The sequence below is a fragment of the Canis lupus genome, chromosome 34, assembly GCF_003254725.2.
Source record: "Canis lupus dingo isolate Sandy chromosome 34, ASM325472v2, whole genome shotgun sequence".
NCBI classification, from domain to species: domain Eukaryota; kingdom Metazoa; phylum Chordata; class Mammalia; order Carnivora; family Canidae; genus Canis; species Canis lupus.
The window spans coordinates 3,352,933-3,369,405 of NC_064276.1; the positions used below are offsets into that span (position 1 = coordinate 3,352,933).

A 16,473-nucleotide genomic window follows, 5' to 3' on the forward strand; every position below is an offset into this window, starting at 1 on the left:
ATCCCTCAATGTAATCAATGAGATTAAGAGGGTAAACCTTTTGTTATCAGAGGTCTACTTCTTGACTTTTCATTCCCTGTCTCCCCCATTTCTTTACATCTAAATGCCAAATAATTTTTCTTCCATTGTTAAAGGCAGTGAGGGATATACTTTGGGACTTTTTGGAAATTCATTATTTTATTTGATTCAAGATATTACCATTGTATTATAAAAGAAGTCTCAGGTTTCTATTTAAGCACCCTGAGACTTCCAAATAGGTTCAATCAACAATTTAGTATTGAGATACTAAATTTATTAGTATTTGAATACTTTTCTAGTATCAAGTAGAGAAGCACCATTGGACTCATGTAATAATGGTGCAAGATAGATGGTTGGTTTGAATTATACCTTATCATATTAGACTTAAGATAAATTTCTGTTCTACATGGTTTTCTTTTTCATATACCTTCAGTAGAACTTTGGAATCTCTAATTGGAATGCTTACCTGTTTTGAGCATTAAGAGCTTAATATGTGAGAGCTTTTTTTAAGCAAATACACACACACAATGAAACTATTGTCCACAAACACTCTGATATATTTGTACATATTCATGAGACATTCAAAAATTATTCTCTTTGAATTATAAGACTAGAGAGTTTGAGGGGTGGTCTGGTCTTCCACCTGTGTAAGCATCAGTAAACATCACTTACATGGGCCTTCAAGAGAAGAGATGCTTTTATCAGTTTTATGGTCAAAGAAAATTACTTGGTGAAACTAATTTAAAAATCATTTGAGGAAACCATCCATGAAAGAGTATATATCCACATTGCCAATCTAGAAAATGGTCCTGTTGGGTCTTGTCCAATCTGGATTATCGTTAATGGGAAGTTTCTTTCACAATGGATGATCTCATAACTGCCCTTTTACTTGACTGGAAGTTTCTTTATAGAATAGTGATGTGTTTCATCTCATTGTTTCTTGATCTTTATTTTCCAGTTAATAGTGGAGATTTAAACCAGGTTTAATGAGAAGTGTTGCACTGGGTGGGGTGGGGCATCTTCCCTGTTTTCCTGCATATTTTGTCCATTCTTTCATGTGGCTTACCTCTTTTTTTAAAGATTTATGTATTATTTTAGAGAAAGAGAGAGAATAGGGGGAGAAGCAGAGGGAGAGAATCCCAAGCAGACTCCACACTCAGCACGGAGCCCAACATGGGACTCAATCCCACAACCCTGAAATCATGACCTGAGCCAAAATCCAGAGTCAGCACTCAACAGGCTGCACCACCCAGGCTCCCCTTACCTCTTGCTTATATAATGACTAATTTGGGGATCAAAATCATGTTTGTATAACTTTAGATTTTCATTGCTGCTTCTCAACACCCTTAAAAAGAATCCAGAATTGCTCTGAATCTTAACACTAAACTCATTATTTCACTCAATTCTGTTACGACATGAGGCACTGAGATTCCCAAGGCCTTCTGGACACATTTCAACAAAGAAGAAATTCTGTATTGAAGAGAGAGTTTTTGAAATCGGGAATTAGTTAATAATTGAAAAAGGGAAGGATGGCAGTTTACTCTAGCTAATATATAAAATCTTTGCAAATCTGTCCTCCCTGAAATACCCTTAAAAAATTATTACCAGAAATAAGTTTAATTAAAACCTGATTTTTTAAATTTCAGATAGCATGATAAAACACAGGTGGAAAAATGTGCCTTTCTGTGAGTCTTCATTTTTATGCATTTATGTATTTCATTCCTAAATATACACAAATTTAAATATGCCAAGCAATTAACAAGTCAGACTGGTGAGTTGTCAATCACAGTGTGTTTGAACTGTACAACTCATTGTATCTTGCTAATACAACCACCAGGACTGGAGTTCCGAGGTCCTACAGATTGGAATAGCTATGCTGAACACCTGCAACAAATTGTACCAACTGACATCCTCGGTCACCCCTGATTCCACAACTTTGGTAAAGATCAGACATTGTGTAACCAATTGTGACTCTTACAGGAGTCTTATACTTACTACTTTCAAGTCTTGATAAATTATTCTTTTCACATCATTTTAAACACAGTTATGAAATTCTATCACGTTCTTTTCAAAAGCACATTTTTTTTCTGATTTTAACAATTATATAGGAAATAGTGTGTTGAGTATTTTGTCATAAGACAGAAAAGCTGTTAACAGTCTCAACTGTTACTTGTCAGTAAGAACTGTATGTTGTGGCTTAGGCTATAGTCACTTGTCACATTAGAAACAATTGTTCAAGTCCTTCAATTGATAGTTACAGCTTTTCAAGTAGAAGTTGCTATGGTACCAGTCCAAGTGATGGATCAAAATTAAAGTCTAAAAAGAGCAATGTTTCGTTGACCTTCACATGTTATTATGACACTGTAATATATTGGCGTTTTAATTGAGAGGTTAAAATCTGCTATGTATTACACATTCATAGTCTTTTTTTATTTTGTAATTAAGCAAGTAGTAGAAACAAAAAATTACAGTTTCCAAGGAGTTTTTGCATACTAAATATGTTTCAACCACCTTACCACTACCTGAATATTCCACCTATGATCATCAGAGTTGCTTGACTACTGCCATGGACAAATACCTAGATAACAATGATAAAATACAGGAAAACATAACACTTAACCTTTGTTCAGCATTGATTGTATAAGATTAACATGTACCTGTGGCTGCATCCATAAAAAGATCTAAAATTCTCTGTCTTTAAATCAAAGGAATTTAATATTGCATTTAGAGCATAACACTAGCATAAATTATTCAATCACTTAGGGATCATCCATTTTAGTAAAGAAAAATACATGTGTTACTTAAATATAGTTGATCTTTCATAGAGAAAAAATGAGGAATTTATAAGAACTTTACTTTTTTTTCGTTTAAAAATACATAATATAACACAGTATTTTCAAAGACAGAGTTGAATTCCATCTCAGCAATAAAAATAGTAAGAATGATTGTTACTGTTACCAGTAAGCAAAAGGATGAAGGAACTTTAAACTTACTTGGTCTAAATTGCAAACTTGTAGACTCAGGAATGCAGCAGACATGTAATTGGCCATGTATTAACATCCCATAATTCCATTACAACATGCATGTCCTCACAACAATCCACTTACTCTGGCTCTCAAATCCAACCTCAACCTCATCCCATCTCACCATCTGCTCACTTTCTATTTCAGAAGCCATTTTATATCAGACATGTTTGGTCTCAATTCAGATTTTCTCTTCTGGGAGTCTTTGGGCCGCTATACCACTGGTCAGCTTCAGGAGTGGACTTCACTTTGGAGTTTTCATGAATGGTTATGTCCCGCCCGACTCCGGGAATCATCACACACATAGACCAGGAGTCACGAATCTATGGCCCAGGGACCAAATCCCACCCATCTCCTGTCTTTGTAAATAACATTTGATTGGAACACAGCCACATCCACTCGCTGATGTATTATTTATGATGCCTCTCATGCTACACACAGTTGCAGAGCTGAGTAGCTGTGATTGAGACCATATGGCCCCCCAAAGTAGAGACTGTTTATTATCTAACCCTTTAGAAAAAAACCATGCAGCCCCTGAGACAACCACAGTGTCACTGAAACACTAGAGTTGTGTAGCCACTTGTAGAACCAGCCATTAGAATAAATAATCTACAGATAATTAATAGTTTCCCTCACCACTGGCCAAAAATAACCTCCAAGAAATTGATCCAATCAAATCAACACTAATTTATTGACCTCATTTCTTTTGAGACACAGATTGGCACTGACCCAAAAGTCAAAATATTTAGCTATTGTTGCATAGCAATTTTAAAGCCATGACGCAAGAAAATGGTAGGAACCACAAGTCGGAAGATTTATGTGATTTTAGTTTCTCACTGTGGTCCACAGGAAAGAAATTTAATTGTATGCAGGGCTTTACTTATAGATACTTATGCATTTCTCTATACAAATGTAAGAGTATGTGCACACATCTTCCTCTGCTGCCAATCTTCTGGGTGTGACCCCAGCAAATGGAGACCAACTCCCCATCATCACGCAAGCACATAGAGCCAACATTGTATATTCCCTCCTGCATCAGTTGAGAAAATGAATATTTCTTTTCTTCTTACTACACAGGTGTTACACAATACTGCCATGAAAACTCCTGAATCTGGCCCTTACTGACCACTATATTTCTCTTCTTTCTTTTCTTCTTTCTTTTTTTTTTTTTGTATACGTTTTATTTGAGTTCAATTTGCCAACATATAGCATAACACTCATCCTTTCAAGTGCTCATCCTTTCAAGTGTCCCCCTCAGTGCACCCAGTCACCCCATCTCCCCACCCACCTCCCCTTCCACCACCCCTTGTTCATTTCCCAGAGTTAGGAGTCTCTCATGTTCTGTCTCCCTCACTGATTTTTTCCATTTATTTTTTCTCCTTTCCCCTCTATTCCCTTTCACTATTTTTTTATTCCCCAAATGAATGAGACCATATAATGTTTGTCCTTCTCCGATTGACTTACTTCACTCAGCATAATACCTTCCAGTTCATCGAAAGATGAACAGATAAAGATGATGTGGTCTATATATACAATGGAATATTACTTAGCCATTATGACAAATACCCACCATTTGCTTCAATGTGGATGGAACTGGAGGGTATTTATCTTCTTTCTATTCCGTGTTGTAGCCAAACACTAAGTCTGCATTCAGACTCAAGGCTCTGCTCTTCCTTTTGCATTTTGAAAATTCTTTGCCAAATTGAATGCATTCCTGTCTCTTGCTTTCATGGGTGCGTTGATGAGAGTAAAGGTGGAGGCCAGTAGATTGTCCCCTCGCACTCCACAGGCTGAGAGAAAAGAAAGAGCCAGAGGTCATAAGGATGTTTATTCCTGTAAATGCTATGTCCTGATGAGTCAGTGTCACTCTGAAGCCCAGCTATCCCACTCACCACCTTATGTATCTTGTCTTTTCTTTATCAGACACTCTCCAAAAGTGGTCAAGGCCGCATCTCAGGTCCTAAACAGCATGTGGCAGTACAGAGATCTGAGGAGTCTCTACAAAAAGGTAAGTTCTGCTTTACCTTCTTGGTTCATGGTTCACACAGGCCCTGAACCCAAAGACCCATTATTTGGTCATAACAGGGTGCATCATAGATATGGAAAGTACTTTCCCAACAATCTGAGGAATTGAAACACAACTAAAGCAAGACAGTCAATGAAGAAGCAGAAGAGAAGGTCACCTAGTGTCCCAAACATACACAAAGATCCATGAATCTTCTGGAATGGATAGACCCATATTCATAGGGTCTTACCCTATATTGTCTTACAGAAAAGAAAATAAGCTTGTTTTCCTGAGTTTCCATATCGTACAATGGACTAAAAATTAATAAACTGAGGGATTTCACAAAAAAAAACAGTAGGTATAGATAGGCATTAACAATAAAGGTGGAGAGAAGAAAAACTATATACATATAAAAAACAATTCAAGAAGCCAAGAAGTATCACAGCCCAAGAACAAGGAGGAGAAGACCCAACAGCCTGCCCTATGTGCCTAGCCCTGACCCTCACTTAGTCACTGTTCGGAGGATGATGGCTGCCCATCAGGAGGAAGGAGCCGGGCATTTGTCAGGTACACTCTCAAGAGGCAGGAGGGAGTTTATAGCCTACATTCCACATAGGTGTTCATTCCCAAAATGGTTTAAAAATAAAATCATCAGAGGAAAATGTCACATCAGATACTTTGATTCTATACCTCATTTCCAAGTGATGCTAAATAAAGGCTGTTTAACTTTTCCTTTTTGGTTAGAAGGGGAGAAACTTTTAACAATGTATCTCAGAAGTTGTTTTTATTGTTATTGGACCAGCACATGTGGATAGTTTAAATGATGATCCCTCGATGGATTGGAGGGAACAGGTAGGCATAAAGCGTGTCACTAGTCCATGGGGAGCACAGCGTAGGCTTTGGTGTTCGTAGGGATTCAGAAAGTCTAAGCAGGACTAGGGGTGCAGGCCTGGGCTTCCTCACCAACTGCCCAGAGGACTTCCTTGCAGCTTCCTGGCCACCTGCATGGAGGGGGAGAGGGAGCCAAAGTCATTGTTGTCATCACCCCAGCCTGCCAGCCTTAGGTTGGGCATGAGGGGCCACAGCAAGAGGTTCACATCACAAAGAGCAAGACCCATCTTGCCAGAGGGAAAAATCTGTCTTTTTTTCTAAGCCGGTGGGGAAAAGTAAATATTTAATAACTCGTTCTACTAAGTTATAGTCTGTTTCTAGACTTCCCCCAGGCCTTTCTCTTTCCTTTATGCTCTCATTACTTTGCACTTTGAGTTTACAGAGTTTAGCCTATATATTTCTCTTTCAAGATTTTCCTATTTGCTAAGAGCGAGTATGTTAAAGTTGAAACAGAGATGGCAAAATACAGTGTTCAGGGCATGTTGTAAATGGATTATATTCTTCTCTAAATATTTTGCATGTTAGGATAAACCCTTCTCTCAAATGTTTTGAGTTACATTTTGTTTTGCTTGAAATTCACATCTCAGCATCCCTACTTATTTCCTTCATGGACCCCTCCACGAGCCAAATGAATTCTCTCCCAGGGCAGGATCCTTCGGCTCCACAGGCAGCTGGACATGAAGAGCACTCTATAAATTAGAAGGGAGCTGGTCGTTCTGAATCAGTGGCTCCAGAAGCTCGATGAAATATTACTGCCTCAAATAAACTCCACATTCCCTTGGATCCCGAACATCTCGTTGCTGAAATACACCTTCCCCTGCATATATGCATTGAAGGGAAACTGCTTTTAGAGACTCTACAAGTTATTTGTTGAATGGTAGTATGAGTTTTCCATCTTAATTTTTTTCTAAGTTGGTAGTAGAGTTCAGAAAGTGTAATTGTCTTTTTGTTTTCATTGACGGAAAAAAATGTGTTGACAGGAATTTAATGGAGCCAAAAATCAAGAGCTAAAGATGGTTTAAAATGTGTTTCATGTAAGGACATTCAAGGAGGATGAGCTGGAGAAACCAATGCTGATGTTTTCAATTGGCCCCTGGTGATGTTTTTAGTTGACCCATGATTTTAAAAGGTTGAGAAAGAGCCGTTCTTAATAATTTCCAAATTATGCAGTTGCAAAATTAAATGAGGACCTTTATGTTCAATATCATAATAGCAAAGCTCAAAATTCACAAAGGCTTTTCTTATTGAAAAATCCTTTGGTGAGAAGACCAAATTCATTCATCCTTATGAATTGTTTTTAATCAGTGAGGGAATAGATTTCCTTTCTGTTCTTCTGCGACAATTTACATATCACTGAAAAAGTGTCTGATCCATATCGTTTAATTATCCATGCTTCAAATCTGTTTATTAAACATCTATTATAGGCTTAAAGAAAGAAGAATTTCAGAGAAAGCATAAGACATAGGAAGCAGCTAGGGACTCCTGGGTGGCTCAGTCGGTGAAGCATCTGCCTTCCACACAAGTCATGATCTCAGGGTCCTGGGATGGAGTCCTGCATCGGGGTCCCTGCTCAGCGGGGAGATTGTGGCTTCCTCTCCCTCTCCCTCTGTGCTCGCCCTCCTCTCTCTTTCCTTCTCTCTCTCTCTTTCTCCGTCTCAAATAAATAAATAAAATATTTTTAAAAATATACGGGAAGCAGCTAATGTGGGTAAAAATGAAATATGAAATAATTACTGACAACTTCCTTAGTCTCAGAAAGATGTACTATAGGGATCCCTGGGTGGCGCAGCGGTTTGGCGCCTGCCTTTGGCCCAGGGTGCGACCTGGAGACAGACCCAGGATCGAATCCCACATCGGGCTCCCGGTGCATGGAGCCTGCTTCTCCCTCTGCCTGTGTCTCTGCCTCTCTCTCTCTCTGATGACTATCATAAAATAAATAAAATTTTAAAAAAAAAAGAACTTTTAAAAAAAAAAGAAAGATGTACTATAGATTTACTGAATGAATTAGGAGTGGGAAAATTATAGAGCAAAATCTCAAAAAATTCATGAAGTTTGCATAAATTAGGAGGTAAGACTTAAGGGCATTATGCATAGAGGAAAACATGAGTAGGGAGAGAGAAATTGAAATGAAAATGGCATATCTGTGGGACAGAATTAAAGGTCCATCTGTCACTGGCTAATTTCCTCCCAGGACTCAGGCACAGAGGCCAGAATCTCATTTCATTAGCTCAATGACTTTATTTTACTTAGAGAGACACATTTAATAAATCAGAATATTCTTCCGGCTGGGTGTGTTGACCAATACAAAATTACATTTGATTCCTGAGACATGGTGAGCCAAAACATATTTGTGTTATCTGAACCTTCAACTTCAGTGACGCCTGGATTTCTGAATTTTTTTCCCCAGAAAAGAAAATAAATAATCACTGAAGAATATTCTCACATGCATCAGGCACCACCTTGTTATTTTTTTAACTAGTCCTTAATTTGGATAACTACAAATAGAACTTCAGAATTTCTTTATCAGTTGCATCATCCCAGAGACTGTATTATAGAGGAAAAGACAACAACTCTTGGGAACAGATTTGATTTGGGGATGGAAGAAAAGCTGGAGGTCAACAGTTCTTGACTTTTGGGAACATTTGTTCCTTAAGAAAATAAGGACACTGACATAATGGTGTGCTTATGTCTGACCATGGGGAGGACCTTTGGGACAGCTGGTTTTGGAAGAAAGGAGACAACATTCCAGGGAAAGGGAAACATAGAATTACAAGATTACAGAACTCATTGATTACAGACCCTCATATAATGCCTTAATAGTCTGTACAACATTGCCCAGAACTGGTTACATTGGTTAGGGTACAGACTATACTGCTCTCACAGAAAGACTCAAAAATGTAGAAACTCAAACTAAGAAAGTATCTCCTTCCCCCTCATGGAACTGTACCTGATTAGACAGTGGGCCCAGGGCCAGCAGGGGATCCCGGGAAGCATCTTGTTGCTTTGCTTTGCCTTGTTGTCCTCATTTTTGTAGGCAAAGTTCCCTAGCTCATCCATCTCTTATTCCAGCCCACAAGAAGGAAGAGAGAGAGGGGAAGTCAGGGCAAGTGATGTCCTCAGAAGCAATACTAAAAGTGCTGAGCTCCTGCTCACATCCCAGGACCAGGAACTCAGTTCCATGGCCACACCCAGCTGCAAAGCAGGATGGGAAAAGTGGGCCACCAGGGTCCTTGCTAAACTTTATGGCAGGAAGAAGGAAGGGAGTTCTTTTACTGAAGGAAGAAAGGCAGTATCAGCTCCACTAGTCATTTCCTTGTGTTCAGATACACTTAATATCAATTACATTCACCATCTAATGAGGCATATTATTCCATTTCAGGGTGGCTGTGGTTATTCAGAACTTCCTGCTTGCATTAAGTAAAAATCTCTTTATCAGCAACTTCTGCCTTTCAGTGCCATTTGGAAAAGTCTGATTTTTCTTGTCTGTGATAGCCTTCTTGCATTTGAAGCTAACCATTCCATCTCCACAAGGTCATGCCCATTCAGGCCAGACATGCTCAGGTCTAATATATGAGCATTTCCACAACCTTCATCAGGACTCTCACCTTTCTCTACCTGCATGCAAGTTTGTCAGGATCCTTTCTGCAAAGTAGCACCCCAAGATGAGTATATTCCTCCAAGTTTAGTTAAAGCAGAAGAAAGAGAGTGAAACTATGCTTCCCCAGCGCCTGGCAGTCGAGTCTTAATAAGGCTTGAGAGCAAGTTGGTGCCTGGGAGGCTCATCCCCCTCTCTGGTAAAGTACAAGGAGCTTGGGACTTAGAATCAATGGCCAGAGGTTCAAGCTGCAGCATGACGAGGCAAGCTCCCTGAGACCTCCCTCCTTATCACGTAGGAACTGATAGCCCTGTGGCCTTCCTGCTGGTGGGCAGTGGATAGACCTTTGCTCTCTGTGTCTCACTCTTGGTGCTTATGGATGTGCTGGGGTTGTCTTACATCCATTAGTGCTGAAACTTCAATAGCCATTACTAATGTGGGCTCTCCAGAACAGTGAGTAACCTCTTAAAATACTCTGTGGCAGCTCTCATACTCAGCAGAATGCTCTCTCTCAGCATCTGGACATGTCCCCAGAGCCCTAGGGATTCAGGAGGCCGGGGATTCCTTGGTGTCAAAGACCTTTCACATCCTTTCCTGGAGATGGCAGGCATGTCCCCATCAGTCTTATCCCTGTCCCTTGCTTTTCTCAGCCATGGAGTAAATGCCATGACACATGCCCAGTAGGATCACTGATTGTGCCCAATGAGACAGTCATCATCAAAGAGCTTTGTAAACTGGAAAGTCATATACTAACAGGAGCTCCTGCATTAATTCTAAAACATTGTGCATGCCATTTGGTTGACAGACGCTCTCTGCCATCCTGTCCACAGGCAGCTGGATGTTTGGGTACAAGGGTTTTATTTTGTCATCATCATCACCATCATCATTACTCACTTCCACATTTTCACAGCTCTCTCCCCCCCTTCATTTCTCACCCTCTCTCCCCACTGTCCCCTGGATAACTCTCCAGTGCCCCTGCTTGCACTTCAGGGATATGAGTAAACCAGATTACATAGGGCTTTACAGGAAGGCCATGAATGACAATGCAGTTTATCACTCTTTTAGAAAAGAATTGAAAGCTATTGTTTCATTTAGTGCTAATCTGTGTGTGTGCAGGTCAACTGTGCCAAAGACTAATGTTAGCAAGGATCGTGGAGACATCTAGAACTGAGATAAGCAGACAGTAGTACAGGCCCTGACCTAGTCAATGGCATGCCATGTTTCCCTGATAAGAGGCCCTGCTGTGATCCTGTATGTTTCTAGTCTGAAAATAATGTATAAAATTGCATCACTTGCAGAAATAGTCTTCTGGTGCCTCCTATGACATCACCATCCTTCTTGGGCACGTCTTCCTGTTCACTCTCAAACAGTGATGTCCCCCAGGTTCTGTGTCTAGATCTGGCTTATCTGACATACAGTCTTTTCCTGGTGTTTGTCCCATACTCTTCCCTTGGCTTCAGTTACCACCCACTTGTAGGGTTCTCCCAAATCTGTTTCTCTATGTATCTGGCCACCTGCCAGATAACCTGTCACATTTCCACAGTACCTCAGACAAAACCAGCTCTCAAACTGGCCTACTTTCCTGGGTTCAGCTCCTCTTCCTGTATCCTCCCTCACCTAAACCAGGAACCATCCCTTGCTCTCACCTTTCCTTCAGGTGTCTACATCCAACCCACCAGCAAGCCCCACACTTCTGCCTCCACCTACTTATTCTATGGTCATGGCCAGGAAGCTGGCTTCTTCCATCTGGATTATTGTCACAGACCCCTAACTGGGTGCTCCCCCTGCGGGCTACAGGCCATTCTCCAAACGGCAGGCAGGGGAATTTTCTCAAAAGCAAATTTGACTAAATGACTTTTGGGGACAATAACAACCAGCGGTTCCCTTTGCCTCAGGATGGAGTCCAGACATTGTAGTACAGTCCATGAGATCTTTCTGGAGCAGCTCATCCCCAGCCTTCTGCCTGTATTTAGCCACCAGCTGGACTCAACTTCTGTGTCCCCCATTCAATTTCCCTCCCTCTCCCCACACCCTCCAAAGCCTCTCCACAGTCTGTGCCCCACCACTACTGTACCCTGCACCCTACTTGCCCACCTAATCATCTTCATTTTTCCTACATTTTTTTTTTATCACCTCCGCTGAAAATCATCTTTCTGACCTCTTCTCAAGGACTGCATTAAGGTCATTCCATAGTAATCTAAAACAATTGGAGGGGAGATTTGTTTAATTGAACAAAAAAGTTTTAATTCAAACTTAGAAAGAATTATTTTTAAGCATTATGAATAGTTCAAGCTTTCAGCTAAAAATGTTGGAGAAGAAAGTGCTATAATATTTAATATCCAGATAAGATTTTTTTATACTTTTATAGAAAACAATTTTCTTCCTTGGTTCAAATATTAATTGTGGGAGGATTTGAATTATGACCTTATATTACAACTCCTTTCTTTTTTTAAAAGATTTTATTTATTTATTCATGAGATACAGAGAGAGAGAGAGAGAGAGAGAGAGGCAGAGACACAGGCAGAGGGAAAAGCAGGCTCCCCACAGGGAGCCCGATGTGGGACTCGATCCCGGTACCCTGGGATCACAACCTTAGCCAAAGGCAGATCCTCAACCACTTAGCCACCCGGCCGTCCCTGCAAGTCATTTCTTAATAAAAATTGCAAGGAAACTTGCCTCCAACTCTAGTACAATTAAAATATTAACTCCTAATGGGCAAAATTCTGAATTACATGCAAAATGAGCAAGTATCACCTGGAAGAGGCTGCTTTACTCTGTGCTAGAAAATAAGAATGAAGAAAATGAAATAAATCATATCTCTCCCTCTGGCAAAAACAAAATAGATGGCTGAACTTTTAAAAATTGAAGTTCTTAGTTTACTTGAACTATTTTGATTACTCTGTTCTCCAAACTTCTAATTCCCCTCTTGGCTGCCAATGTCTAAAAGTTTTGACTGTAACACTCAGCTTAATGACATGGAAAATTGGAATTTATCTCATTCCTAGTCAGTAGAGATCATTGCTTTATTGGTCTTCATGAGGCGTTAGGTCTAAGACCAATTTGGTGGATCTTCCTGAACACAAAATTTAGTAACAGCATTTGGTTTTAAAATATATGTGGCTTGTTTTGCTCTCAAGTGTTATTTACTTAGCTGTCGCTTAAAATGTTAGCTTGTTTACCGCTGGGACTCAGATTTGGATGAGACTTAGCACATTGTTTTTAGGCTTTGGATCCAAATCTTTCTTCACTTATAGTTAAATAGTACTATATAGGAGCTCCTGAGTGGCTCAGTGGTTGAGCGTCTGCCTTCGGCTCAGGGCATGATCCTGGGGTCCTGGGATCGAGTCCCACGTTGGGCTCCCTGTGTGGAGCCTGCTTCTGCCTCTGCCTGTGTCTCTGCCCCTTTCTCTGTCTTTCCTGAATAAAAATAAAATCTTTAAAAATAAATTAATAAATAACTAAAGAATCCTATATTAACATTTAATCATTAAAAATGCAAATGAGTTTCGTGTTTGCTCTCATGTTGGGGCAAAATAACCTCTTAATAAGAAATTCCAGCTAGCAAGCCTGAATGCTTTACTGGCTGGAGGCAAATTCCTGCCTTGGTTGTGATTGGTGCCTCGGTCATGTTGCCAGCCATGTGGTTCCCTGCCACCTGCCATGACACGTGTCTTGTGTGGGTCTTGTTCCTAGACCCCCAGCTCAGCACAGCAGGCCTTTGTTATCCTCCAGTGTCCGTCTGCACCTCCAGACCCACGTGCCAGTCCCTGGGTCTCAATGGGACTCAGCTGGTAAGGCCGCCCCATAAAGACTACCGCAGAGGTTTCTGAGAAAAGCATCAGTAGCCACTTGGGGTCATGCCAGGCCATCCTATTTGATGCCAGGGGACCCTCCTCAGGTAATTACTCAATGAGAAATCCTGATCTTCAAGTACATTAGACCTGCTCTGTCCTCTGAGGCAGAGACGTGTCCTGAGATGAAGCAGAGGTAGCAGGAAGGTTCAGGGCACCACAGCGAAAATGCCTCTGAGTATTGGTACTGAAAGAAGGAGCTCAGGGAGGAGGGGCTTATGCCTGTTCTCCCATTCCCCTGGACTTCCTGCTCTTCCTGCTGAGAAAACATACTGGGCTCTTAAAACAGACCCTGTAAAGTTACCATGGAAAGGGATAGGGTGGTCCCTGTTGGCAAGTAGGGAGGTCACAATTTTTTCACTGTGTAGCTCATGGTACTGAGGCTTATTATTTCACTCTAGAAACTCAAAGCGTTCCAGAGAGAACCAGCATCGACTCAACTCTTCCATGAGTGGATTAAAATCCTTGGCTCATAAATTCATGAGTCAAATCAAAGCCAGATTAAATGTCAGGATCAAACTCATACTGATAATCTTCTGGGTTAGAAACCAGACTAATTCTTCTCCACTAATATTCATTGCCTAGTGTTTTTACAACTGTGCTCCTAAAGTGGCCCCCACCCAAAACAACAGGATCTTTCACAATGAGCTGGTGTCTCAAAAAATGCCAAGCTGCTTGTGCTTGAGACCGAGTCAGGTCATGTTTCTCTGGATAGAGATATTGTATTCATTCTTGCCATTTGGATGAGAGAAACAAAACATAAAACTAATCTTTAAACATCCTTCCTTTTATTGTCAGGAAGATCGACTCTCAGGTTGTGCACACCATTCAGCCAGTGACTAATGAGCTTGGGTAGGAGTGGAGTCATGCCCTTCATGGCCTGTCTCACACAGGGCTCCCTCCTCTTACTGCTACTATATTCATTTCACTGGGTCTTGCCACCACTGCACTCACAACACAAGAAATCAATAAGTAATTATGGATAGGTGAGGGATGCCTGCAGATTTCCTCCAATGTCCAAACCATAGAAGATGAGAGAGAGTGGACACGGCCCTCGTATTGTTTTTCACTGCTTTCGGAAGCCACTATGCACACAGAAACCTGCAGCCTTGATGCCTACAAACGGACGTTCTTGCTTTGCTAGTGTCTAAGATGGTGATGGAAAAGCAGTAAATCCTCTGTAGACATAAACTACTGAATGTAGGGCTGTCATTTTATCAAGGAAATTGCTTGCCAGGAATTTATTAATCTTTCTACTGTGCTGGAAAATTCTTCACCAAGAGATGACTGGAAGGAAGAACGTAAGGACATTCGGACAGATTCTAAAACAACCCAAGTCCAGTGTCCTCAAGACTTATCATGGTAATTGCTCAGGTTCTTTCTTTTCTAAATCACTTGATGTCAAGTTGGAGTTAAAAACAAAAAGGCGGAGGTTAAATTCAGCCGTGATACTGTCTCCTCCATAAATCCAGGCATTTGCTTGTTGACATTCATATCGACAAATAAGATCTTCTTTCATGAGGTCCCCTGACCTTTTGGAGACACTTCTCAGACACTCATCATATGATATCTGTCCAAAAACAAAGGCACAAATGGGAACAGAAGCAAAAATCAATTGTGCAGAAGTGGAAATCGATGCACATGGCACTTGCTAAACAAGAAGTGACTAAGTTATAGGTGTTCCTGGGATGGATCTCCACAGCGGGAAATACCGCAGAGCAAGGCCCAAACTGAATGTTTCCTCTGTGCCTCCTCCCTTTCACAAGGCTTTCTCCATAACATTTTAAATCAAAACCTACAGAAATACCCTGGAGACCAAAGGCAGGGCAAAAGGATTGAATCAGGAGCTAGAAAACTTTGAAAGTTTAATGTAAGTCCACAACCATTCTTGTTTCTAACTCTAAGCAATTAACTGAAATTTATTCCCCCTTTTTCAGTGGATGCCAGTAGTTGGGACAATGTTATGAGAGCCTTAATTGCTTGAGCAGGAAGGCTGTGGTCAGTTTCTTCCCCTCTTCCTCTCTCCCCCCACTTAGCTGTTCCTGTCCTGACCCTACCCACCCACCAGGCTCTGGGAGGGAAGGAGGAAGAGAAGAGAGCAGAGTCAAGCCTGCCCAGCGCTACTGTAGCCTGGCATTAGTCCCCTCTGCTTTCAGGAGATGTCCATGTTCTAGTTCCTTCTCTCATGGGAGCAGTGGTGTGGCTTGCTCAAAAGTACCACCTCCCAACGGAGAACCCCTGGCCTGGACTTGGCCTCCTCCAGCTAACCATTCAGATTCAGATTTCTCCATCAGACTCAGGCTTCCCCTGCTCCACTGCACATAAGCCATGGTGGATGCAGATTTTGTGCCCCTGTAGCATAGGTAGTTTTGGAAGTCTGGTTTAAGAAGAAGAGTACACTTTGTGGATATACAGTTCTGCGCAGGCCTTGGAAGGGGTCCAGGCTGTGGATAGGTCTGAAACCTCAGCTATTTGAGCTCCATGGTAGGTCAGTCCACCCCTGCCACTGAGTCTGTGTGGCCCCTTCCAGTGGCACTGAAAACACCAGTCCTGCAACCCCCACCTCTGGAGAGATGGTCACGCTAAATAGGTAGTTCACTCTCCATGCTTCAGGAGAGGGGCCACCTCCAAGGAAGCTCTCCCCACTTGCAAGCTCTTCCACCCTCTAGTGACTTCTCAGCCTGATCTTGTAGAATCTGGAGATGAGACATGTGTTACTCCCACAGACTCTATTTTGTCTTTTGACTCACAAAGGAGCCTAACAGTCCCGGTCCAATGTCACACCTCCCAGATCAGGGATTCTAGCTCCTTCTATCAGTATTCACTGTCTCTGTGCACTCTCCAGCGTTGGCCAGCACTCTGTCCACATTCCAAGCAGCTGGAAAGGAAAAGAGCTTAAATACTCCCAGGTCTTCATCACATGGCCAGATCTCCCTGCGGGGGAGCTAAGAATGAGCCTAGCTGAAAAACAGAGTTGTTATTGCAGAGTGGAAAAATAAAAGGCCACCGAGATGCTTACACCTACAATATTCACATGATGTGGGTACCAGCACCAATGGCCTTTGTGATCCCAGTTTTTATTAAAAACCA

At 41.4% G+C, this 16,473-nt stretch overlaps 1 protein-coding gene and 1 long non-coding RNA gene across 14 annotated transcripts in view; one reads left to right on the top strand and one right to left on the bottom strand.

Annotated features, from left to right (window-relative positions):
- LOC112662726 (uncharacterized) overlaps positions 1-6,105 on the bottom strand; it is a 57,529-nt gene extending 51,424 nt beyond the window's left edge. For 7 of the 9 annotated variants that reach the window (XR_004811987.2, XR_004811989.2, XR_004811986.2 and 4 more), the window contains exons 1-2: positions 4,937-5,094; positions 4,612-4,831 (exon numbers count right to left, since the gene is read on the bottom strand). This is a non-coding gene — a long non-coding RNA (uncharacterized LOC112662726). Of the gene's footprint in view, positions 1-4,611; positions 4,832-4,933; positions 5,095-5,736 lie in introns of those variants that run through there. The other 2 variants (XR_004811991.2, XR_004811983.2) reach the window with 2 other exon arrangements.
- Positions 1-16,473, top strand: part of CTNND2 (catenin delta 2) — a 924,458-nt gene that overhangs the window by 876,866 nt on the left and 31,119 nt on the right. For all 5 annotated transcript variants that reach the window (XM_025451313.3, XM_025451315.3, XM_025451314.3 and 2 more), the window contains one exon: positions 4,965-5,049. In XM_025451313.3, coding sequence (XP_025307098.1) covers positions 4,965-5,049 — 85 coding nt within the window. The remainder of the gene's footprint in view (positions 1-4,964; positions 5,050-16,473) is intronic.